The sequence below is a fragment of the Triplophysa dalaica genome, chromosome 18 (genome assembly GCF_015846415.1).
Source record: "Triplophysa dalaica isolate WHDGS20190420 chromosome 18, ASM1584641v1, whole genome shotgun sequence".
Classification (NCBI taxonomy): domain Eukaryota; kingdom Metazoa; phylum Chordata; class Actinopteri; order Cypriniformes; family Nemacheilidae; genus Triplophysa; species Triplophysa dalaica.
In genome coordinates, this window is record NC_079559.1 from 13,818,620 (window position 1) to 13,844,520 (window position 25,901).

Sequence of the window (25,901 nt, forward strand, 5' to 3'; positions counted from 1 at the left end):
TTCATAAAAGACGAATAAACATTCTACAGTTCAGTGTTCTAAGTTTGAAAACAGACACCATGAGATAATGTGACAGAAGCCATGTTATCTATACTGTACATGCCCCAGAGCATGCTGGGTAGAGGACGAATACGACTGAACCACAAAACCAGCCAGACATTTTACCAGCGTTGATCTCAGAAGTTATTGCAGTGTAGTATTATTTAAGAGAAAATATCACTGCGAGAAGATACATCATAACATGTGTCATTGTGCAGAAGATTACAGCTGTGGGAAAATCCCACATCAGATGAGGAAAAAGCCCTGTAAATGACATGGCGAGAAAAGACGAAGCTTGGGCTTTAAATCATTTTCCTTGTACAGCTCGGAAACTCTCTCAAGCGAAGGTGTGATGCTGGATCGACATCACATTAGAATGTTTGAAGACTCCGGTCTCATGTTGTTTTTTATTTGTCTGAGGGATTTGGCTCGTACAGTGAAGGCAAGGCACAGATCGATTTTAACACAGATATCCTGACCAACTTCTCTGGTCGAACAAGGTCCTGACAAGGGTGCTCAAGAGAGAATTTATGTGGTAAGGATTTCTAAACCTTCATTTCAATCCCACAGAATATAATATAGAAAACACTGAACTGGTAAATCAAAGGTTGCTGGTTCGATCCCAGCAGCCACCACCAGTGTGTCCTTGAGCAAGACACTTTACTCCATGTTGCTCCATGGGGATTGTCCCTGTAATAAGTGCACTGTAAGTCGCTTTGGATAAAAGCGTCTGACAAATGCCTAAATGTAAATGTAAATGTAGATATAATGTAAATTAGCATTTTCACTCTATATAAACAATTTTTTTCAGTGCACTGTATTCTATTTTATAAGATTTATTTCAGTATTATTTGTATCGAGTCCAGTTATTTAACATATTATAGGATCAATCATTGAAAGGGGGGAAAAGATACAAGAGATCTTTGTGGTCATCAAACAGAACTTCTTTATCAAATTGTGAAAGAATCCCAGAATCTGGTGGAACAGAGGCCAAGTGTTTTCTGTTAAAAATATTGGCAAACATTCCTTCAAACTTTTTGAAGTTGTCGTAAAAAGATTAAGATCTGCTTTCATTGCTCATGGGCTGCCGGGGGTGATGGCTCTCGGTTGCCAAATGATAGAGGCACCCGTACTTGAGAATGAAAGAGCTCTTCTGATGCCGGCTTGAAGGACAAAATGGCGAGCCACTTTGACTCTGATGATTGACACTGGCAAACAAAAGGGCTCGGCACCTTTCGCCAAGAAAGCAATCGAAGCGCTGCAATCTCTATTGAATTTCAGACTTATTGATGTTGAGGTCCAATACTAGACCTTATTGCTTTAGATTCATCTTCCGTGAGCGAGGGGGCACATTCAGATTTATTGACTCAGCCCAGAAGAAAACATTTCTTTTTTGTTGTATACAGTCAACTTAAAATATTTGCCTTAAAAGACTGTGGGCTGTACTTGACACACAGATAACTTTTGTCACTATTTACTCACCATCTTGACATTTCAGATCTGTATGACTTTAATGGAACACAGAAAGACAAATTATGAAGTTTGGGCTACTCGTGGAAACAAAATCATTCAGACCAGTTTTGTGGTCACACTTAAATGCCCATTCAAAAGTCGATGAATTGTTCAAGAATCAGCCTTCACTTTTATACTTTCTCTGTCATGAAATACAGATGACAAAATTTTCAACGAAAAACATAGATAATGTATAGCTTTATAATATATAGTTGAACAGGCCACTTTATGGTCCTTTGACGTCTTTTTTGAAGCTTGAATGCTCCAGTTCCCATTCACTATAATTGCATGGAAAGAAGCAAACAGACATCAAAGTCAGTGTTCCATGGAAGAAGGGTTTGGAAGTAAAACAATGAGTAAACAATTAAATTTTTTATTTTTAAAAGTCTGTGGGTGGCTTTGATGACAAAACATTGAAATGACGTTTTCCCAAAAACTCAAGAGTGGACAAAAAAATTGATTTAAAACAGTTACAAGTAGGCATGACGTAGACCAGGGGTGGCGAACCTGTTTGACATGACCATATCACTGCAAAGAGCCACATATATGGAACAATTTTATTAAAAAGTAAATAAGCCCAATATTCCATGGCATCTACTGTTACCGTCTCTGAATGTTTGTTAAATTTCCATAAGAGCTGAGTTTGCATATCTAACTGACGTTTCAATGTTTTTACCCTGTGCTTTCAAAGTTAACTGCCTTTGGGAAATTTCCTATCCTCGGTAGGATGGGGCGTTGTAAAATGGCGCTCAAGATTTGAAGCTTTAAAATGCGACAGTGAAGTTTGGCATATCAAGTAGAAGTGTTTTCCGTTTCTTTCAACAAAAAAATATAAATCCTCCCATTCAGATTGAAATGTTCTGTGCTCATCAACATATTTGCGTTTAGATGTACGCTTCCCTGACTCCACCATGATGATTGACAATTGCAGTATGAACTAGATAAGGCTAGCCACTAGTAGCGCGTGACGTTTAGTACACAAACAATTTTTAAAAAAAATAATTTGTTTTATTTCAAAATTAATTTGTATACATTTCTGTTTAGTTTAGTTCAGTTTAAAATGATTTAAAAAACAAAAAATGCGATAAAGAAGCAACTTCTGGATAGATGATTTTTGAGCCACAAAGAGGCAGTCAAAGAGGAGCGTGTGGCTTAAGAGCCGCGGGTTCGCCACCCCTGACGTAGACATTGAGACAATTTTTTCAACCCAGTAATCTACATAGTATCCCTTTTGAAACTAAAATATATGGGAAAATACTGGGTGGGAAATTATGTAATATATTAAATAATACATTTCCACATATTGGAACCAAGAGCTTAAAATATTATAAATACATGTTTCGGAAAATAAAGAAATATTCAGTATGTATAGTTAATACGAGTAAATATAACCACCAAACTACTGCTATCATCAAATATCACTTTGATAAATGGGATAGGTTACCCAAAAATGAAACTTCTTAGCAGAACAAAGAAATGTATGCAGGTTCGCAGTAAATACAGAAGTTTCATTTTTGGGTGAACTATCCCTTTAATGGGCTATCAGTTTTAAACGGTTGAATATATTGACAGTTAATATACAAGAAAAAGTATTTTCTTTGCATAAGGGATGCATCAAATACTTGTTTTTCAAATTTGTGAATCTGCAGTCCACCCTTCATTAAGCTCAGAAAGTAAACAGACATTTCTGATGATTCAACTGTTTCCTTCCACATACCGCTAAAAGGCAATGAAAACCATTTCTCATAATACATTCATTTCCCATAAACCCAGAGAAAATTGGATCGGCATTTATCCCCAACACAAGCTGACGGAATGACAGTGTTTCAAGCGTCCGATTTTTCCTAATAAAAGAGCTCTTAGCGCTGCTCATTTTGGGGTTCTTTCAGTGAATAGAGAATCTATAAGGACCTTTAGAACCCTTCGCAGGACGACAGGCTGTAATTTAAGCAGTTAGTGGTCCACTCAGGTATAATAGAGGAGTCCTGGCAAGATCTGAAATGTGCTTTATCTTGATGCCAAAGTACTTTCTGCCCAAACAATCCTAGACAGGCTTTTCTAAGCTTCAAGTGAACAGTAAATTATAGCGGTTATATTGTCCTCACCTGAAAGGAAAAACCTGCTGGTGTCTCAGTCCATCTTAGTATCTCTCTTCTTTCTCATGAAAAACAACTGTTTGCTAAATTTCTTGCATCTCCTCTGCTAATAAGATACATTACAGTTACCGGAACAGCTCCCCGAAGACACATAAAACGCAAAACAACCTTCCCCTACACATAAGCAGGCCTGAGTACTTCATTCGACCCGTAAAGAAGATATACAATAGTCTGACTAAAATGAGAAGATAAAAACTCATTACGCTGGGTTTCAGCAAGCCATGTTTTTAGAAAAGGGAAGAGTGAAATTTGCACGGAGATTAAAACTAATACCGTGGAGAGACTGAACAAATAAGACATTGAACAAATAAGACAGGCATTATTTGCTTCATTACCTGGTTAATGCGCTAGATGAGAGAGGAAGTCTGTCTTCAGATGAAGCAATAGCTTTGGGTGAGGAAATAAGAGATATTGTTATTGATTGATTCAAAGTCAAGTGGCCATTTCGATTCTGGTCATGCGGGGGAACGGCGTCTTTTGTGATCATGAGCATCTTGAATTGATGGAGTCTGTGGTACCCGAAGAGTTTGTTTGAACTTCAATGTTGTTCATTACACATCACCACCATGATTTTGTATCTTTGCGTATATCTGAGCACATCTCCTTGATCTTTCTCAAACGTTTTTGTAATAATCTATGTAGGATTGGAGCTTTTACATTATTTATGCATAAATTTACTGGAGTAAACCAAAATGCTGTCAAGTTAATACTGTAGTATATGGTTTATACCTTTTTTGGAAAAGCATTGCAAACTATTCATGGATATAAAACATTTCGTTATATTGCGTAAAAGTAAACGTAAGAACACTGAACTTACTAAGTTCATAAAGTTTTTTTGATTTCCAGCTCATAAGCATTCAAGCATTTATACCATGTAGGGAACCCAACTGGTACATCAATATTTTTGCAGCTCTTCATTTGATTCCTGCAGTGGGAACAGATGTAATTAGACATGTAAATCACAGCAGGGTTTTTTAGCGATATGCTAATTAAAAGGTGAATTTACAAAAAGGGAGGGAATGAATTAAATACACACTAGGCTCCGCTGGGAACGCATCCATCTTTAGCAGCAATACACTCCATGGAGACTGTGATTTTCGTCTCGGCTCAAACTTTCGTGTGCAGGAAAGGGCACTTGGAGAACACACCTAAATGTCTTTCAAAGAAAAGTTCCTGAGACTGGATTGGTTTTGATTCAAATGTGCAAAATTGAGTAATGATACTGTGATGAAAATAGTTTGTGCATTCGCTTGCTTGACAGTAGGCTTGTTGATTTGTAAACCATTCCTATATGGAGCTACCTTAATGAATAATTCAATTCCATACCTGAGTGCACCATAGGATATCAATGTGGGGAATTAAGGATTTTTGCTGTGGATCTGAGCTAAAGGCCACAGAGTAACACTGTGTCCAGACCAGACCTAATCCAACAAAGCAACAAAGAGATTTTTGCCCTGTTGCACTGGGACGTGTTGTACCCCACTTAGAGGTAAATTAAACAAAAGACAACAGAACCCAATAAGAATAATGCGTTTTTCACGTCACATCAAGATGCATCCAGAATTTCTGACTGGGTTCTGTTTAGGGATGAGTCACGAATTTCGAATATTCGAATAGTATATTTAATTATAGAATTTCGAATAGTGTGTGCGATCTTAAAAAACTTGCCGTGTTTTCACGTGTAACGCGTTCATGTAACCAAAGGGTGGCGCTGCCAATAACGACGCACCTAAAACCTAAAGGCTGTCAATCAAGAGACAGTAGAGCAAAACATTTTCCCACAAGAATTGGTAACGTAGTTACGCACACTGTAGACCCGCGTGGCATAACGGAAACGGTAAATTGATATCAAAATTGTGTTCTGTGTGGGGGTCCTTTAATAAAATGAATGAGAATAAAGTGCAGTGCAAACTCTGCAATGCAAAGCTGGCTTATCATGGATCAACAACTACGATGCACAATCATTTGAGGGGTTTGCTAGTTTATGGTCAGACCAACCAATTTGGATGCCAGACGGGCGGAGCAAATAACGGTTCTAACTAGCAGGATGATTGCTAAGGATATGCTTCTGATCGGCTTTGTCGAAAGAGAGGGTTTTAATAATCTTATGGAGTTTGTACAGCCCAAGTTAACTGTTTGTCTAGAAAAACGATCACTGCCAGACCGGAGAAACTTTTATATGACAATTTAATGACAATATTATTTTTCCTATAAATGCCCATCCCTAGTTCTGTTGTCTTTTGTCGTGTCACATTGCACCGTTCACATCTGGTGTAGACATGGTGTCACAGTGCATCTTTGGGGTACAGAATCACTCTCCACATAGATATAAGAAAACATTAAAGACAATGATTTTTTATAACAAATTTGGTAAGGTGTAAAGTACTTGGCAGGACAGTACTTAAGTATTTGCACATTGTCAAGTGTACTATATCAAAGTGTTTTGACACTTCATTATAAAGCATATCTCTATTTTTCAAGATTTTAATTTGTTAGGACATCCAAAGTTTTGTCAGGACAGCAATAGATAGAATTCTTACTTCAATACATTTCATAAATGTATAACAATATATACTTTAATACTCAAGTACATTGAAAGTACTAGTACTTTCCTTTAGGTATGTTTACAAAAAAAGGACTTTGAGTAAAAGTAGGAAAGTGTTAGATTTTTTTGTACTCAAACAACGTAAAAATGTATAAATGAAATGTAGTGGAGTAAAACTTATGATTTAGTATATGATTTGTAGTGCAAATGAAGATTCTGTCATCATTTATCTTGTCATTTCAAACCCGTGTGACTTTCTTTCTTCTGCAGAACTCAAACATCTACATTTATTTATTTGGCAGACCGTTTTATCCAATCCGACTTATAAGTAGGAAAGCATACGACCATTTTGTCAACACGCTAAACAGTACCGTTAGTTTACAAGGCCATGCTACTCAGAAGATATGCCATGATGATATTTTGAAGAAAGCTGGTAAACAAACAGTGCTGGCACCCATTCACTTCTATTGTAAGGACACAAAACCAATGCAAGTGGTTTGGGTATTATGCAAGGTCTGCAAGGTCTGAGTATTAGCTACATGATGCAGCAGTCTAGCGTGATCTTGCATATTTTACAGAAAATACAGCGTCGCTCCACCATTGAGATCCAGACGTCTGAATCGTCTCTTTAAAATGCTGAAACTAGGCTCGAGTACACAAAAAGTACACTTTTTAAATACATTCAATTTACAGCCTGCTTTCCACACATTGTGGCAGGTGAATAGAACATTTTGGCACATAGCATTCTGAACAAGGTGCTTTCTATAATAAACCCACTGCAATTTACATAGAATCAAACCCTTAGCACTGAAAAGACAACACGTAAATGAAATATGGAAAATGTGTTTTTATTGAATGCAACATGCAGTTAAACTTAACTGCGTTTTGCCGCTGAAATACTGCAAAAGCAGCAAGACGGTTTAGTAAAATGTTAGTCAGTGTTTTTGTGTGGTTGTCTGTCTGTGGGTGTTAAGAAACATTCACCTGTAGTTTAACTCTATAGAGAATTTACCCCCAGGTCTCCTAAAAACATCTACGAAGTCTATAAACTTGTCACATTTTAGAATTCTCCACCATAACATGTAGCCAGTGACTTATTTATTGCCCCAGAAAGACAAACAGACTAAAAGATAGACAGAGACCAAAAAAGAAAAAGATGATTATAGAAGGAGAGTTCAAGTGCTGGGGGATACTCTTGCGGCCCTCCATGCTGCAGAGAAGAGGTCCTTTCTTCTATCTGACCCCCAGGATGCCTCCAAACCACTAACATGTTGTGGTCACGGTCAGCAACGATGACTAATGAAGAGCGGAAAAGATGAGAAAAGGATAGAGAGCTAGTCATAATTCAGTCTTGAGGAATAAGCAATGATGTGGAAAAATGGAGATGCAGTTGAGCTTGCATAAACTCAATCTCTGTCCTTTGTGTATTATAGACTGGAGTCTTCGAGCATAAACACACACACAAACAAACAGACAATTGACATAAACTTTCGAGTCTGACCCCTGGGCGAACTGTATAGACTGCACTTAGTTTTTCATGTAAAGTAGTTTGATGTTGGCATTGATGTTGATGTTGTGTTTTTGTGCCAAGGTCACGGCTGGCTGATTTCCACACAAACTGTCAGATGACCCCTCACTCCGTCTCCAGCTGTCTCAACGATGACTATCAGGCCTGCTTGGCCTCCTACACCCGACTCATCGGTGAGTGAAAGAGTTTTAATCAGACTAGAGGCGTCACAATATACATTATTGTCAATTACCATAATATTATGAACCGTGAGTATCGATACCGTGTTAATTCCACGAATGAAAATATTGTAAAAAATCAGCACCCATTTGAAGTTTTGCCACAATGGTTTCAAACTTATTTATTTATTTTATTTTAAGTATGATGCTAAAATAAGGAGTTTGACTGATAGCATTATTAGTTCATTAAAAAAACCTTTTAAATAGGTATCATGAAAATATTAATACAGCGAATATAATAATTCAATTCAGTGTGGCACGTAATTCAGGAACCTTGACACCTTTTAAGATTTGTTCGGTCACTTTCCCTGTAGGTACAGACATGACTCCAAACTACGTAGACTCGAGTCACTCCAACTTCACCATCTCCCCCTGGTGTACCTGCCGAGGCAGCGGGAATCAGGAGGAGGAGTGCGAGAAATTCCTACAGGACTTTAGAGAAAACACCTGCCTACGTAAGTCTTTCTTCATTGTCATGTCAAAGTCTTCAAACTCTGTTTGTGTCAAGCGTCACCTTTCTGTATTTACATTTGATTCAAGGTTGATACTCTGCTTTTTGATTGCTAATTCAGAATATTGTACAGATATATGTGACCCAGTCGCAACAGTTTTTAACAATAACAACAACATAAACAGACGTTATGTGGGCCAAACGTAACTTTAGGTAGACCTCCGCAAAGACATCAATAACTGTTAAGGAGTTTTTATTAAATTTATACAATTAGTATACAACAAAATATGGATACAAATGAATATAAATTAAATATAAAATATATTGTTATATTAGGCTACTAGCCACTACCCGATTAACCAAACACAGACTGTAAGTTAATGGGAAACTTCACCCAAAAATGAAAATTCTGTCATGAATTACCCATGACAGAATAGTTGTTCTCTAGTTGTTCCAAACCGGTATACATTTCTTTGTTTGGTTGAACACAGTGAAAGATATTTGGAAGAATGTCAGTAACGATACAGTTCTTGGACTCTATTGACTACCATAGTAGGAAAAATTGCTTTGAATATGTCTTCGTTCTTGCCCTGCGATGGGTTGGCACTCCATCCAGGGTGTATCCTGCCTTGATGCCCGATGACTCCTGAGATAGGCACAGGCTCCCCGTGACCCGAGGTAGTTCGGATAAGCGGTAGAAAATGGAATGGAATGTCTTCGTTCTGTTGAAAACAAAGGTTAGGGTGTTGGAAAGCAAACAGTTCTCGGGCATTTTTTCCTACTATGGTAGTCAATAGTGGCCAAGAGCTGTTTGTTTAGAAGCATTCATCCAAATATCTTTCACTGTGTTCAACCGAACAAAGAAATGTATACAGATTTGGAACAACCAGAGAGTGAGTTTTTGGTTGAACTATCCCTCTAACATCTGGCCAGGTGCATCCATCCGGTGAAATCATAAATAAATATGGTGATTTAACATTTTTAAAAAGGATTGATGGTGATTTGTTTGTGTTTTCCTTGTGTTGAATCTCACCACCAGAATGTTAAAGTCTGAGGGGTTGGTAACTAATGTCATGCTTGTTAGCTGACAGTAAATATACAGGCTGACGCTACAGTAATAAGACTTCCACTCAGGTTTGTTATCATCTAAGGACGTCTTTTTTGGTATTTCATAGTAATGAAATGTCAGTCCAGCCATTTAAAAGTCAAGTTTATTCATTTTCTCATGACAATTAGTCTCTTCATCCCAGCCGGATGTGCGTTCTATACTGTCAGCTGTAGCACACCTTAATACAAAAATCTCACATCATCATTAGAGATAATGGCAGAAAAATCTCCATCCCTGAAATGAACATCTCATAAACCACATAGCCCAAAGTACATGGTTACCACCTAACAGGTTTGACTAGGCCTTTTAATTCTAGTGAGGATCTCAACACTACATCATACTGACGTTTTAGAAATGTGTGTGCCTCCAACAGTTCGGAACGGTGCTCTCTGTTCCAGCATGATAATACCGCTGTGCACAAACTGAGGTCATAAAGAAGTGATTTACTGAGTGTGGTCTGGAGAAACTTAACTGGCCTGTACATAGCCCACAACTGAAATTCACATTTAGGATGAACTTAAACGCCAACTGTGTGCCTGATGCTTGTGGTGAAGTCAAGATGTCAATAAAGATATCAATTTTAAAAGTAGACAAGCTCTTGTTTCTATGCAGGCAAGTACATGTCTGGATGATTCTCAAGAAAATTATCAGAAGATCAAGCGTTTTCCTGCAAAGTTGGCAAGAAAAATACGTTTTTTGGGAAATGGTGATAATATCATTCTGCTCTATCAGGAGACATATGTCATTTGAGAGCTGAGAAAAGAGACACAGAGAGACTCTTTGTGTTTTCCAAATGCAGAGCAACTACCAGCTCTTTGAGAGAGAAGTTGTAAAGAAGAGTTGATTTGTTTCTTTTGCTCTATATATGGGGGAAACAAATGAAGTTTAGTGCTCCTTAGGGCTCTCTGAGTGTTTCTAAAAATACCAAAAAATATTTTGGAGATGCTATTAAGGTGGAAGTAAAAGAGAATGTGTTACTTCTCAAAATAATTCCAAAGTTTGATTGTTTGGCAGGAAGATCTTCCCAAGAGTGAAGTAAATAACAGCGAAAAAAGACACGCGATAATAAGCTTCACAGCTTCAGGCATTAACTCCGGAGATATTTCATCCAATATCCCATTGTGAGATGCTCAGATATACCGAGAGAGATTTTTCAAGTCAAAACAAGCTGTGTTACAGTATAATTTGCAACGGAGATCATGGTTCTGTTCGAAAACTCTCTTCATAGAGCGTTTTAAGGAAGGTCTCAAATTGTAGGTAATGAAATTTTTGATTTGAGGCAGCTTTGAAAGTGCCCTGGATCAATCTCACAATGCACTGCAAAAAGAACAAAATGACACCAAAAGTAAAACACAATCAAAGTTTTCATAAAATCGATGAAAATGTATTATATTTCGTTAAAAACTGTTTTTACAGTCCACACTACAATGAGAAAAAAGTGCTTTCAGATTTATCAGTGTGAATGGAGGGCCACAAAATGTGATCTTTTTCAAATGAAAACATTAGTATGGACAAGGTCCAAATCACTATACATATGGTAGAGAGTAGTGACTGCAAAGTTTCTGTCTAAAAGATTATTTTCATGTAAATAACTACTGTGGCTGATAGTAGAGAGCAAGTTCACTCAACTTTTTTCACGTTTAAGCAAACAGATTGTGAGCATGTGGTGGTGAATATGTGTTCTGGTTTGTTTTTCCAACAATTAAATCTTTGCCAAATTGGTATTTAACAGAGCTGCTGACCCCCAGATACAGCTTACTTTGCTTTGCTGTTAACAAACTTGGCAAGCGAAACGCATATTGCTTTCTCCTGGGAACTATAAACTCGCCGACTTTCTTCCTACTGAAACATTCGGTTATGAAAATGTATTTTCCCCACACAAAGGTCAACTTTAATAATAATTTTTGCCATCTGTTTCGTTTCATTTTTTTCCCATTCATTTTCCTGCAGGAAATGCTATTCAGGCTTTTGGCTACGGGTCCAAGCCTGACCCTCAGCCTACTAACAACTCGATCAAACCCGATCCCGTGGCCACTGCAAATGTTCCCAAAACAACCATGGAACCCGGGGAGGAGCCTTGCATCATCTCGTCCTGTGCAAATTTACACGTAAGTCAGATTTCTTGCTTTTATAAAAACTGCAACTTTTTTCTAGATGTTTTATGTTATTTAGATATATAACAGAGTGTTGTATAATGCTGATATGTTTTGGTGATTTGCATGATGTCTAATGTAAGTATAGTAACAAAAAGTGCTTGAGAGGCTTACTGTTGCTATAGGTACCTTCCCGGTTTTGTGAACGCCTGTTTGCCAACAAATAAAAATGCAAGGTCATGCTAACCTGTAGGGCCGAATTAATTATTTGAAAAACTAAAATGTCTGCAAACCCCCTCTTTCATAATGTTTTGTTTTGTCTGTCCTGTGGAATTTCATACCTGCGTCTGTCAAACACCCTTATAATTTGTACCCTGTGTGTGCAGGTTGACCACCTTATTGTCAAGGTGGTCTTTATTAGCAATTACCAATAGCAATATTTACAAACTGTATGTACAATTTGTAAGATTCTAAAGAGAAAAGAAAAGTGGTGGAGTGAATGTATAATCTGAACATTGTAAATATTTAGAGGAAGTGACCCCACATGTAGTGTAAGTAAACCTTCCAGTAATGCCTTACAATAATGTTGGTATTAAAACAAAGAATTAGCGTAGTTTATTTAATGGGCTCATCGGATAAGCAATTTCCAAAAGTTGTATTTATTAAGGTCTTCATGAAATGTCTGTTACATATTTTGCTTAAAAACACTAAATGGCTGTGTAAACAAAATATTTTTGCCTTGTCAAAAACAGCTACAATTACTTTGGAATCAAACTCGTTATGCTATATGTCTCTTTAAATTATAATGAGTTACTGCTCACCCCACCCCTCGTCCGTCCGACGTGTCAACACAACACACGCGTAGTACTGCCATGGCAATGGTTTAGCTAAATTATATTTCCAGAACTCCTCCGCGATTAGTTTCGTTTTAAACAGCTAAAATCATTCTTCTTGAGAATAAAACATCTATTACTGCTCAAGTTCAAAACTAACCACAGTGTTCTGCCAGGGTCACTGACAAAACAATAGTGACTGCTAGCCGCAGTTAAACATATTAACACACATAATGTATTAACATACATACAACCAAACTCCAAGTGCCCATTTGCCAAATAACATACAAATATACAGTAAGTTTAACACTGGCTTTGAATGTTCTATTTAGTCTGTGACTGACTTATCGCCCTTCGTTATCATATGCTAACGTTATTCTCCTATATTTTCAGTACATTTACATCATTTCAGACTGTTGATAAATATTACTTACATCGGTAGCTTTGACTCATTCAGTTGGTCTCGATCCCTCTTGAGGAACAAATTTGAAGCTAATCCTGCTTGTACTGTCCCAGGTTGGTAAAACACTTCAGTGTGAAGTGATTCGCGCACACAAGCAGGTTACTTATGGTTTCTGAGGGAATTCCACTAAATAAAATAAATTCACTCCTCTCTAGTCTCCTCTGAGGCTGTGATTCTAAATAAGGATATGTGTTCGTCTGAGCAGCCAAAGACAGTATATTTAGCATGTTTTCCGCAAACTTCTGCCATGATGTCAGAACAAGTTCACCGCTATAGCTTGTGAAAACATCAATGGTGGCAGCACTTTGGGTGAAACGCGGGTGGTAATATTATAAACAGAGCCTCTTCCTATGTCAGAAGAGGAGTGAAATCTGATCGGCTCGATTTCTCGCATTGTTGCAGAAAAAGCCTTACCAAAACAAAGTTGCTCTGTAGTTATTTTTCAAGTTTTCTGAGTTGGAAAATGAGGAATGCGATTATAGCACGTAAACACAGAAAAAGTCGTATTTTTATCCAAAGACTTAATGAACATTTAAACCCACATGCTTTTCAAACAAGCCCACTTTGATGTGAAGTATTTCACATTTCACTGAACACATGCCTCTGTTTTAATTGAGATTTTATATTATATTGTACTTCAAACATCATAAAAAGCCCATGAATTTTTCTGCGATAGAGTTGAGCTAAAGCTTATGTTCTGAGAAAAGTAAATGTTATTGAAAAGTTGGATATGAGGTTTAGTGATCCTAAACTTTAGTGTACATCTATGTGGAGTAAAGATGTATCATCTTATGTACATCTTGAAAAAATTACATTTTGCTTGAAGAATGTGAGGATTTTTTAAAAAGGCATAACCTTTTATTTCTTTAATGCTTATTATATTCTCTTGTGGCACTGGGGATGGGGAGTTGGGGGGTACTTAGGGTTGTGTTATAAGGAATTATCTGTTTAAACTGATCCGTATTTTACTGTAAAACCCAATAAATGCAATTAAAAAATATTTATTCTATGATCAAACAGGCTTTTTTTAAGTAATAGTTTAGGAGTGCAACTTATATTAAAGCGTAAGTAATACACAGGGTTTCTGCCAATCCATATTAATTACATTTCCATTTAGTCATTTGGCAGAGGCTTTTATCCAAAACGACTTACAGTGCACTAGTTACAGGGACAATCCCCCTGGAGCAACATGGAGTAAAGTGTCTTGCTCAAGGACACACTGGTGGTGGCTGCTGGGATCGAACCATCAACCTTTGATTTACCAGTTCAGTGGTTTAACCCACTAGACCACCATATTAATCTTGAGTACCTATAGAATAGTGTTGCATTCTTCGTATCTTTAAATAGTTTTTAGTTTGATCACATTTATAAAATATAGATACAGCTTAATGATTGTTTCTGTAAACACACGTCGCGTGCGGGGGGGTGGGGAGGCTGAAACAAAGCACGTGCGCATCCCTTGTCAACAAAACACAGACATCAGTTTCACTCATCGCATGCGGTTCATTTCCGTTGTCTTTAAGCACCGGGACGGCTCCATAAATCAGTTTTAAACAATCTTCAAGTCCAGCGTTATATCCATCGTTTATATAACATTCATCATCCAAATGCAGTAAACAAACAAACACCTGAACTTCGCAAACGTATGCTCTCTCACTCTCCTGCTTACAGGTGAAAGTGACCGTACCATGTGCTTTTATGGGAGAATTGTCCAATAAGGGATTAAGGAAAGTTGTTACGAAACAGTTTTATATGTTTCCGAAACCTGTACAATCGCCGGGGGAGTGTATCGAGCACAGTAATACTACGTAATACGCCCAACTTGTTTTTTGACAAGTTGGCCATGTTAAGCATGAGAAGACAGCACGTTTAACATTGTAATGAAGTCAGAATGCATGACACATCGTAGCAGGGCCGCTTTAATGTTATATGGTCACTTCTCCCAGGTATTGCCAATAACAATTCTGTATTTATAGAATACAAATGAATGAAGTACCATATTACTCATTCATTTTGCTGTTATATGGTGAATGAGAAGCACATGGCGACATATTTACACACAGGGATACGGTATTCTAACTGGCACTTTGCATTTAATTAACAATGATTGGACAAGTTGACAACAGTCAAGCTATGAACAGCTGTAGAATAAACGGTCGACAAGAAACAAATTAGTTGACATTGGTACCTTTGTTTAGTTAATTGCGTACACAAACACACAATATTCCTTTGGTGTTTCAGATTTTTCACAAGTGCAGGATATTCTCAAGGGATGTTGACGGGCACGTAATTAACATATTAAAGTTAAAAAAAAATGAGCGTGCCCCTAAAAAACAGAACAAACTAACTACAAAGAAAAAAGTGTCGTCGTGATTTCCCCCAGGTGCCAAAAAACTGCATGACGTGCTTGTGCGTGTGGCTGTTTGTGCACGCAGACGTGCTAGGCCAGCACAGCAATGCTTAATTTATTGTAAAAACGATAATTAGTGCATTACCCAAGCAGGAAATTATACGTAATTAGAGATTGCCTGAGGCGAAACATTGTCAAACTTTCCCATTCTTCGGCTATTGAAAAACGTGTCAGATGTGCTTCACAGATTCGCTCGAATGCGGAAACTCATATTTTTCCTCTGGTCCCACTCAAATGAAAGATGAATAGTTTGCCATGGGCCATTTTTCTCATTTTGACAGGTAGAGCGAAAATAGGCGAAGTCGCGCTCTGTTTACCGTGTTTTAATTCCAGGCAGAGTTTGACATCGGTGTGATTTTTGGAGGTTAAATTGAAAGGGAGCGCTTTGCTCCGTCTAGCAGGTCCAATAGCACTTAAAGCTCGCCTAGGGCAGGAAAGATGTTCCCATACAGAATCTACATCTAAAAGTGACGTGTTTTGCTCTTGGGCACAACTGAGAGAATGAATCCATTCAGCCGACACTTTTTGTCGCCGTTGCTCAGTTGAAATTAAATACTCTTTTTCTAGATTTGCGTTTTTCGTTATAGTTCTTTTGCCTCCAAAATATTATTGCGAAGCATCATGACACTTTTGCATGAAGAGCACTGGTCTGCCACTGCGTTATTACATTTCTCAGAATAAAAGAGAAAATACACTATACAATACACAGCACTCAAACAGAAATACAGCACAAAAGGCGAAGCAAAGAAAATTTATATCAGCCATTTAAAATCACAGCTTTGCTTTCATGATCCACTGAATATTTGACAAGATTTAGCATTTAAATGGGTTACAAATGCTGTTTCATAATGTTGTAACAGTCCTTTATTCCGGACATTTACACACAGGTGTCAGGATGAAGTGTTTTATTTCCTGATAAAAAGGGAATTTAAGAATAGAGTGGCTGTGAAGAAATGCACGAATATGATGGGGCGTGCAAAGCTGCACAAGATGACACATCAGTGTCTCTTCCTGTGTTTCTGTGTAAACAATCAAGACGAGCGGGAGAGTGTATTAATGCAGAGAGAAGAGATGTGAGCGAGACATGAGGGGAAATGGGGAGCATGAGCAGAGCTGTGAACAGAGATCTGGGCTGATGTCAACAGGCAGCTGACACACATCACTGCTCTCGCTAATTAATTGGCTTTTAGTCACTGTCCTCTGTTTCTCTCACCCCCTCTCACCGACATCAGCTCACAATTGTGCTCTCTCTCTCTCTCTCTCTCTCTCTCTCTCTCTCTCTCTCTGTTCTTGCCAGCTGCACTTCTGGTGGTTGTGGCTTTTGCCTAAGCCTGCATCTAATTACACATGTTTACACAGGAGACGCTGAAAGTTCACTGCACGAGCTAACGCTAATTCAACACACTCGCAGATCAGGTGAAGTGACACGTAAACCAACAGAAAGATTTACTACGCCAGTTCGCCAAAGCAAACTGAAATAATTAGACATTGGGAACGGCAACAGTATTCTGTCCAAAATTGATACAAAAAACAAAACAACACGTGCAACGATTACAAAGAGAATGTAATGAATATTACAACAAAAGAGGATCAACAAATATTTAAAAAGATGGCCATTTCTGTGAAAATGTCAACCTTACCAAGAAAAAATTAAGTTTTACCGTCGTAACAGCACAGATTTGAACCTTTGGTGGTTCAGATACCCATGTGAGATCTCTATTCAAATCTGTAAAGCATTTGTTTTATTTTTAGTCCATGATTTTTTATAGCCAAGTAAGTGCCATTTTCAGGATTGTCACATCCATAACTCTACATATTACTCATAAATGGACACATGAAAATGAATATAAAGTAACTATTTTCTGTTCTATAAAGAGGCATCCATTCTACATTCATTGGGTATTATTGCTTCAGGATTGTTAATATTATTTTACGGAAATCCTACAAAGATTATCGTCTCACAAAAACTGCGTCCTTTTTTTTTTATTACATCCATAACGTAGTTTATTTTCCTCTTAGACTCTATCAACAAGGGTTCAGTAAAATATAAAAAGATGGTTCAATATAATCGTAACAAATTCATTCTCTGAGCATTTTTATGTCACGTCCATAACGCAAAATGTCACGTCCATAACGCTGGAATTCCAGTCAGGCCCCACGTCCCAATTCGCATCCGTCCAAAATATTATTTAAACTTAGAATTGGCATATCCCAAATTGTAGTATGCTGAAATGAGTATTCTCAAAGTCCCTGGATGGTTTACTGTTTCTGGTAAAATGCAAACACGGCTGATATTACCCACAACTCCTAGCAAGAGGGGGGAGTTTCAACACAGTCTTGTCCAAGTCACAAAACGTAGAATCTATTAATTCATGTTAATGGACACGAATTTCCTTTTTTTCCTGTTACTAAGCACGAATGTCAATGTGATGTAAGCTATTTTTAAACGCAGTATCTTATATATGAATAAATGTATATCAACCCAATCTTAAAGTTATTCGTATCCATGTTATAAGGCGACTCATTCGTGTGAATTCTTAAGGTGTCATATGTACGTTTTATGTAAGGGTAAAATCGATTATGTACGATAATGTACAGCCAGCCGGTTGTTATCGCGGAAATAAGATCAGGAGCCGACGCGAAGTGGAGGGTCTTGTATCACACTGGAGGGGCTTATTTCGCGATAACAGCGGGCTGCTTGTACATTATCCCGCTTATTACACGGCTACTTGGCACATGAGAAAAAACTGGACATGGAATGTAAATTTGAGATATTTTATGAGCTCATTTTTACCGAATGTAAGAAGTTAAGTTAAGTTAAGAAATGACTTCAGATGTCGCAAACAGGCTATTTGTTATAATGATTTGTCAATATAATGTCATATATATTATTAAAAAGATGTATTTATATTAAATTTGTCAAAATGATTTGCTGCATTTGCATTTTTTGAGAGTTTTTTTTCCTGGGAATAAAGAGACTGCAAAAGTCGCAACTTGCCAAACAGAATCATGGATTCCAACGAGCCATGTAATAATATGATTTCACTTCGCCCCAGTGACGTTAGGTTTAGGGGCGGGGTTAGGGTGGACCTTTATCATTGCTAAAATGTGTTTTTTTCACAAAGTTTGCCTTTGCGTTTGATTTTAGGGTTTAGGTGGGTCAGGGTAGCTTATGTAAAATATGTCTTCCTCTGGTATCAGGTTATAAACATATAAATGTATGTACACACGTGGTACAGTATATATATCAAAAGTCGTGCTGAGTGCACGGAAAAACGTTGTGCTAGTGACACAATAAAAAATTGTGATGAGTGATACGAAAAAAGGGCAAATTCTTGTCCATAAACACAAATTAATATATTCTAAATATCCTGACTACATCACAAACTGCCTTGAGACTGTTTTGGGAGTTGTGACGCAACACTGCAATAATAAAATTAAATAAGTGATAAAATTCACTGAATTAATAAAGCTAAGTATACAGTAAACATTACTTAAGAAATAATAAATGAATAAATACTTAAATGGAAAGAAGAACTGTATTTTATGTTAAGGACGTCTAGGCAACAACCACAACCTTAATTTCGCATTACTGTAGTATGTCGCAGTGCATGCATACTGTTTTGCTCTGCACTAAGATGTAGCCTTCCCTAACAAAAACAGTACATACTTCCAGGGCGTAGTAAAAGTTGGGAAGCATCAAATGTCTGCTTTCTTTCCTGTGAGCTTTTGGTTTTCTGTGAATGTAGAATAATATCCTGATATGCTTGTGGTTTGCTTTTTTGTCAAATAACTTCAATAAATAAATTCCAATAAATTCCTAATAATTTAGTGAGGTGCATTTTGTACCACACATCTTATATTTTGATGGTTTAATTGGACCCAAGGGGTGATTAAAAGCAAATATTTTGGGTATAAATCGAACTGCGATGACTCACAGTGCTGTTTATCTGCAAGCGCGTATGCAAATAAGTCATAGGCATGACTGCAAATGAAAATCGATTCAGTTTTGCATGCATATGATCTTCCAATTCCACAGGATCTACGCTGAAATACCATGTGATAAATCACTGCATCTGTTCAATAAATTTGCCCATTTATGACGTTTCAAAGCATCTTCTTAGGTATAAAAGATCCAATAGACCAGGGCACCTTAACAGCTCATGTAATGCACTTACTTTCAAAATATCTTGAAATCACTCATTCTAATAGCCTTTCATTCTCTACCTTTTAATCAGAGGAGGAGAGATTAAGATCGATTGAGTCTGGAGTAAATAGCGTTGTGTGGAAAGAAGGTTGACCAGGGGAGCAGCGCACAGTGAACACAAAATAAGGCAGCAAATCCCTACGGGATGCCGTCTCTACCTCTTGGCCGATGTGTGTTTCATGTGGCCTTTACGTTTTCTGGAACACAGCACTTGATTAATGACCCCGTGAAATCAAAATTGGAGTTTTGCGCCTTTTAGTTCATGTTAGTTAGCTTTGAAGATATCTATAGGATATAGTGTACTGCTAAAAAACGACTACATTAACCTTTAGCAGGTAGACACATTAAAATATTATTTTTCTTTCTTTCAACCAGACAAAAAAATTTGGATGAATCATTTTGCACTACACAAGTTTTAGTCCAATCCAAACCTCTCTATAACAAGACACCGCCTGCAAGCCACTAGCAAGTTCCACAGTGTAGTTCACAGCTATGAGAAACTAAAGTCTAACTTAAAAAAGAACAAATAAAAATATTATTCTGTTAGAAAACTATGCTTTCAACGTCTTTAAATGCCAAGAGGCATTCCTGATCTCTTTGGAAACAATTCGGCACTGCAATACAGGGTGAGATCAGACATCAGCATTGTCCACGTGCTACACTTCTCCACTATCTGAGGTGTTGGTAGAAGATTATATCTCCTCTAAGCCTTAGCTGTCTTATTGCAAATGCCAACCTGGTCGTGTGGATGTGCTCGAGGCCCAGCTGAAAGGTCTCTGTCTTTATTCCAGTTTAATTGAAAACAGATTTATTGGATTAGGTCGAGTCTGCATCTGTGCAAGTGCACTAGTTCAATCCCAACCTTCTTTGTCATAAACAATCCCGAGCGTGATGAAGTGACGTCTTGACAAACAAGCCTTGATAACCTTGTTTGGGGGAACAGAATTCCGCGTTGCGTGGTAATAAACCTGAGACGTGTGAATGGAATGGGAAGGATTTGCACCTCCTTGTGAAGACCTTCAAGAGTATCAGGCCTGACGAGAATTCGGCCAATTTAGAGAAAGTGGCAGAAAGCAAAGGGTTTAAAAAAACAAGATGGGTACACGGGGACAGTGCCAAGACAGACTGCACAGCATACGGAATAATACATGTCTGCCTGTATTAGGGTGCTGGCAGTTTACTGAACAAATCTTTTACAAGACTTGCATTGCATGTGAATGATGCATTTGTGGATCTCACCAAAAATGGCAAAAGAGATATGTGTGATTTAATGTATCGTGGTTAATTTGATCTGTATAGAGCCATAATATTATCCCATATAGATGAAAAAAAGTTAGAACTTTTTTTAATGGAAATCATTTGAGAAAGATGTTTTTGAGAAAGAAGGCATCTAACAGCTGCAAAAATTACAACTGTGAAAAATAAGTATGAATCTGCTCAAAGAGATGACGCTTGTTGAGAAAACCAGACACATACTGATTGTTTTGACACATTTTGAGGCAGTATTTTGATTACATGTACATCTCAAAATACTTGTTTTTGCTTAAACATGATGTTGCGACTGAGCAAATAGGCAGTATTTCCTATAATAGTATTTTTTATAAAAACATACTCTATGATTTTTTAATTTACAAGGTTCTTAACGTGTATATGTATGACAATAAACTGTTAAGGGTACATTGAACTTTGCTTCCATTTCCATTTCCATTTAGTCATTTGGCAGACACTTTTATCCAAAGCGACTTACATTGCACTTATTACAGAGACAATCCCCCTGGAGCAACATGGAGTAAAGTGTCTTACTCAAGGATACACTGGTGGTGGATGCTGGGATCAAACCAGCAACCTTTGATTTACCAGTTCAGTGGTTTAACCCACTAGACCACCATCTCACATTGGTGAGATGGTGGTCTCCATAAAAATCTGTGATCACCTCAGATCAAAATAGAATACATACAAATGTGATTCATATATGACAGAGAACACCCCCATCCCCCCATGTTAAAAACTGCCCCTACAATGAATGGTGCCTATAATTAAAAATAACAGATTATTAATATAAATACTAATATTAATCTGAAATCCGCCTTTTTTGTTTTTCAGGAACTTGGAGAGGACTGCTATCATTCAAAAGACTACATCTGCGAAAATGAGGTAAGAAGTGGAAAGACACTTTCCAAGCCAAAACTCAAGTAATTCATATGCATGAGAAGGAAGATGTTTGTTACAAGTCCAAATGAAGAGTTCCTTCACCATTTTTTTATTTAAAAAATAATGTATAATTTTTTTGCATTCCAATTAAAGGTCCAGTGTGTAATTCATTTGGAGTATCTATTGACAGCAATGTCTTCAGAGGTGTATAAAGATATAAACAAAATCAAGCTTTATGTTTTTATTACCTTAGAATGAGCTGTTTTTATGTACATACACCGCAGGTCCTCTTACATTTAATTCGCCATGTTGTTTCTACGGCAGCCCGAAACGGACAAACGTGTTTCATAAATATCTCCTTCAGCAAAGAAGCGAAAACGTGACGACATCTTAGTTCTGTGTCAGCTACCATAGTGCTTTAAAAGGGAGGGGTGGACCGAGCCATTGGTTGCAACTTTCAACCTCACAACTAGATGTCGCTAAATTTCATACACTGGGCAATCAAACTGCAGTTGGGCTGTTTTAATTACGTAATACTAAATCAAAAGAACAGAGCTAACTAACAAGTAATAATAAATCAAAAGAATACAGCCAACTAACACAATAAAACACATTTACTGTACTGTATGTACCTTTCAAATGTTATTATGCATAATAACTGGAGTTTGATTTGAGTGTTATTCTGCAGAAACATGTCCAGGTAGCCTACACATGGTTTAAGGACCAGATTTCTATTGCGAACAAACTATTACATAGTTGTCACACAATGCAAAACTCACGATGCTCCTAAAACCATCCATAGGCAACCTGACACGTTCATTGTGTTTTAAAAGTCCAAATTTTTTATGCTGTTGTATTTAATTATTATGGGGTGAAATGTAACATGTTCTACTGGGATACAAACATTTTACACAGTCTGGTGCTACATTTAAAATGATTTTGTCAATCTGGTTGTTCGTAGGTTCCTGGCAGTCCACCTAACACAAGGGTAGACGATCCCAGGAATTCAAGTCCAGGCACAAAAGCCCTGACTGACATCTTCATGCTCAGTCTGCTGCTTGCTTTCGGAATCCTCACTATATAAAACTACCTGAGCTTCATATACCTGCATAGGGAGGACAAGGCCGGTGGAAACTCTTCATGATCATCTTCAGACCAAACTCACACCTCTCTCCTCTATACTGCAACTCTTTTTCCTAACAAACACACACCAAACCACAGAGAGAGAGACAACAAGCATATCGCAAGGACTGCGGCATATTTGCAAAGGCAGAATGGGAGAGATACTGAACAAATGACAAAGAAATGGATATTGCTTTCTTGATTCCAAAGTAAAGACCTGTTGGGTATGCCGATGGGTCTTATTGAAGATTGGTGGACCTGGAACTAAAAACCCAGGCACAGAGCTTTCCAGTCTATTCCTGCCGCCCCCGCTGCCTAGAAAGGGGCATCTCGCACAACCCACCAAGCCCGTTGTCCGCAAACGGATTACCCAGACACATTCTCCATACCGGCCCCACTGCCCATTTATCGGATTTTCAGAGCTCCTCTTTGACAGGTGCTTCAGCTTTCTCATCGTGATTATTCTTTCCGCTTCCGTCCTTTTCCTTCCCTTTGTCCACCAGTCGAACAGGAGTAATTACTTTCCCGTTGTACTTTTTAAACATGAACCATTTGAAGTTAAATCCACAGCCTGTCGAGACGCCGCACGGCAGTGACAACTCTCTCCGTACTTTGTTTGACAGATTCGGAGAATCTAGAACATTGAGCTGAAAGTTGATTTAAACGTATCGGTGGGTGAAGAGGCGCTGATTTTTACGAGAGGATTAGCCGGGGGTCAGTGAGTGTACGGTGACGATGGGCTACCCACACATGTATAATTTTGTCTGTGAATATGAATGTTTTTTCTTTCCAAAAGTACAGTTGTTAATTATTACGTAATGTCTTTAAGTGAAGGATGTCGAAACGAGCAGTAGGAGGGGAAGGACTGAATGACCGCAGAAGTGCTCAGACCAGTAATCACGCTAGTAATTGCAGAATCTATCTCCGACTAAATGGAGAAAAGTTTGAAAGACGGCGAGCACTCTGACACATTCTTCGTTACGTGAATCTTCGTGTGCAATTTATGATGTGGCCTTACTCTTTGTTTTTCCTCATTATTTTCGAGACGCTAAGGCAGCACGCTGTGTGGAAAAGACAGTTTTTGGGGAGTTTTAATAAGGGGAAAAAAGTGTATTCAACCCAATTCACAAATTCAGTAAACGCACTAGATTCTTTTATCAACATTCCAAATAATGACGTTAAGAACAGACATCTATATATATATAAAAATATTAATGTAAAGTACAAATCTGAAAAGATTTATATATTGTGTCTTAGGCTTGTTAAATATGTACCATCGCAGCGAAACAAATGACAAATACTAACATACTTTGTGTAAATACGTCACTATTGAGAAAAGGAGAGGACATGTCGTATTGGTCAGGGTTCATGTGTGCAAAAAGATTACCAGTCAACATCAACGGGATTTTGTTTTTCACTCAAATAAAAATGAGTCAATACTTTGTAAGGCTTTATAAGATCAATGCTGTGCAGCTGTAATATTGTTTCTGAAGGATGCGATGATTTAAAAAATCCGCTCTATTTTACCATGCCATGCCGAAAATGAATGTTTCTGTGCTTTTTTATTTTATTGGATTGAGTTGCTTTAGCAAAGCCCTGAAGTGTGAGTGTTCTGATTTAACGCCGCATTTCTCTATTCGTGCTGTGTTTAAACACTTGAGGTATATAGACGTGTATACAGTATATTTTTGACAAAACAAAATATATTTTAAGGGAGTTATTAAGGCAGGTTTGTCACTGTTCGGTGAGAACGAAAAACAAATTTAAACGGGGAAAAAAAATGATCTTGTAGCCAGATTGACGTTGATTGATTCGATGTGGGAACGGACGTACTGGTGATAAACAAAAAAAACATTTGTTAAAATTCTTTGCAAGTTGTCAATTCACATTCAGTACACGATCATTTGAATCCTAATGTACCGAGGTGCAAAGTGCCTGCCAATAGTCCCCAAAACAGCGTTGAATTATCAAAAACTGGTGTGGATACTAAAGCGTGCTATTGTTGTGTGTGTGTGTAGGGAGAGGGTTTGTGTATCCTACATGTACAGCAAACATTTGTAACACACAAAGTTTCCTCATGGGTGTGTGGGGTGTTTGAGACTGTTTGAATGACAAACGCAAGCTTCACATGCACTTATATGAGTGCTCATCTAAAAGAAATGAATGGTGATAAAGAGTAGCACTTCAATGACAGCTTATGCCGTGTTACCTGACTTTGATAAGACATTGTGATTTGATCACCAGTTCTACGTCATCTCATTGTTGCTTTGATGTAAGGCTCACCTCCTTTCTGTAGACTGCTGTGAGGTCCAGATATGCTAATGCTGTGCTTGTTTCCTGATCAATAAAGCCACTTCAATTTGTACTGCTTTCTACATTTGTTACGTCAGTGTTTGCTCAAGAACAACATACGCTTCCATTAAAGCCAACTCAACTGCAACATCTATTACATATACTGAATGTTTGCAAGTTTTTTTATTTGCTACTAATTTCAGAATTAAAGTTTAAATGTGTTCTAAAGTTCTGTGGCAATAGCATCTACAAACAGAGTTACAAAAATATGAATCGCTTTCAAACAATTCTACTGATCAATCAAATGTATTGGTTGGATAAACATGTAGTCCTGCCCCAAACTCACTTGATGTTTAGTTATTGACTCTTTGTTTAATAATTGAAAAGTTAATTTGCAAAAACAGATACAAAAATCTAAAATCATTGTTTTATTATTGTACATTGTAAAAAATATTAATCAAACTGTAGTTGGGTTGGCTGGATTGATTAAGTAATAATAACAAAATAAATACAGCTAATAATAAAATCTTAGTAATAATAAATCATTGTTTCTGCAAAATATAGTGAAACAGAAGAAAGTTACATTAAAAGAAATACATACACAAATTACGATTTATATTTATTTAAGTATTATAGTAATCTAAAAGATGCCTATTGCAACCACCATTTCCAATCTGACTGATGTTACACAGCTTCCAGAAGTGAAGAGGTGACTTGATCTTTAAAAGATCTAATTATGGGATTTGTCAAGGGTTTCCAGGTCAAGATCAATA

The 25,901-nt window shown here is 37.5% G+C and overlaps 1 protein-coding gene across 1 annotated transcript in view; it reads left to right on the plus strand.

Annotated features, from left to right (window-relative positions):
* Nucleotides 1-25,201, plus strand: part of gfra2a (GDNF family receptor alpha 2a) — a 72,378-nt gene extending 47,177 nt beyond the window's left edge. Inside the window, exons 5-9 of the mRNA XM_056729984.1 lie at nucleotides 7,844-7,953; nucleotides 8,313-8,453; nucleotides 11,508-11,665; nucleotides 21,667-21,717; nucleotides 22,676-25,201. Coding sequence (XP_056585962.1) covers nucleotides 7,844-7,953; nucleotides 8,313-8,453; nucleotides 11,508-11,665; nucleotides 21,667-21,717; nucleotides 22,676-22,798 — 583 coding nt within the window. The 3' untranslated portion in view covers nucleotides 22,799-25,201. The remainder of the gene's footprint in view (nucleotides 1-7,843; nucleotides 7,954-8,312; nucleotides 8,454-11,507; nucleotides 11,666-21,666; nucleotides 21,718-22,675) is intronic.
* Nucleotides 25,202-25,901: the final 700 nt, after the last annotated feature.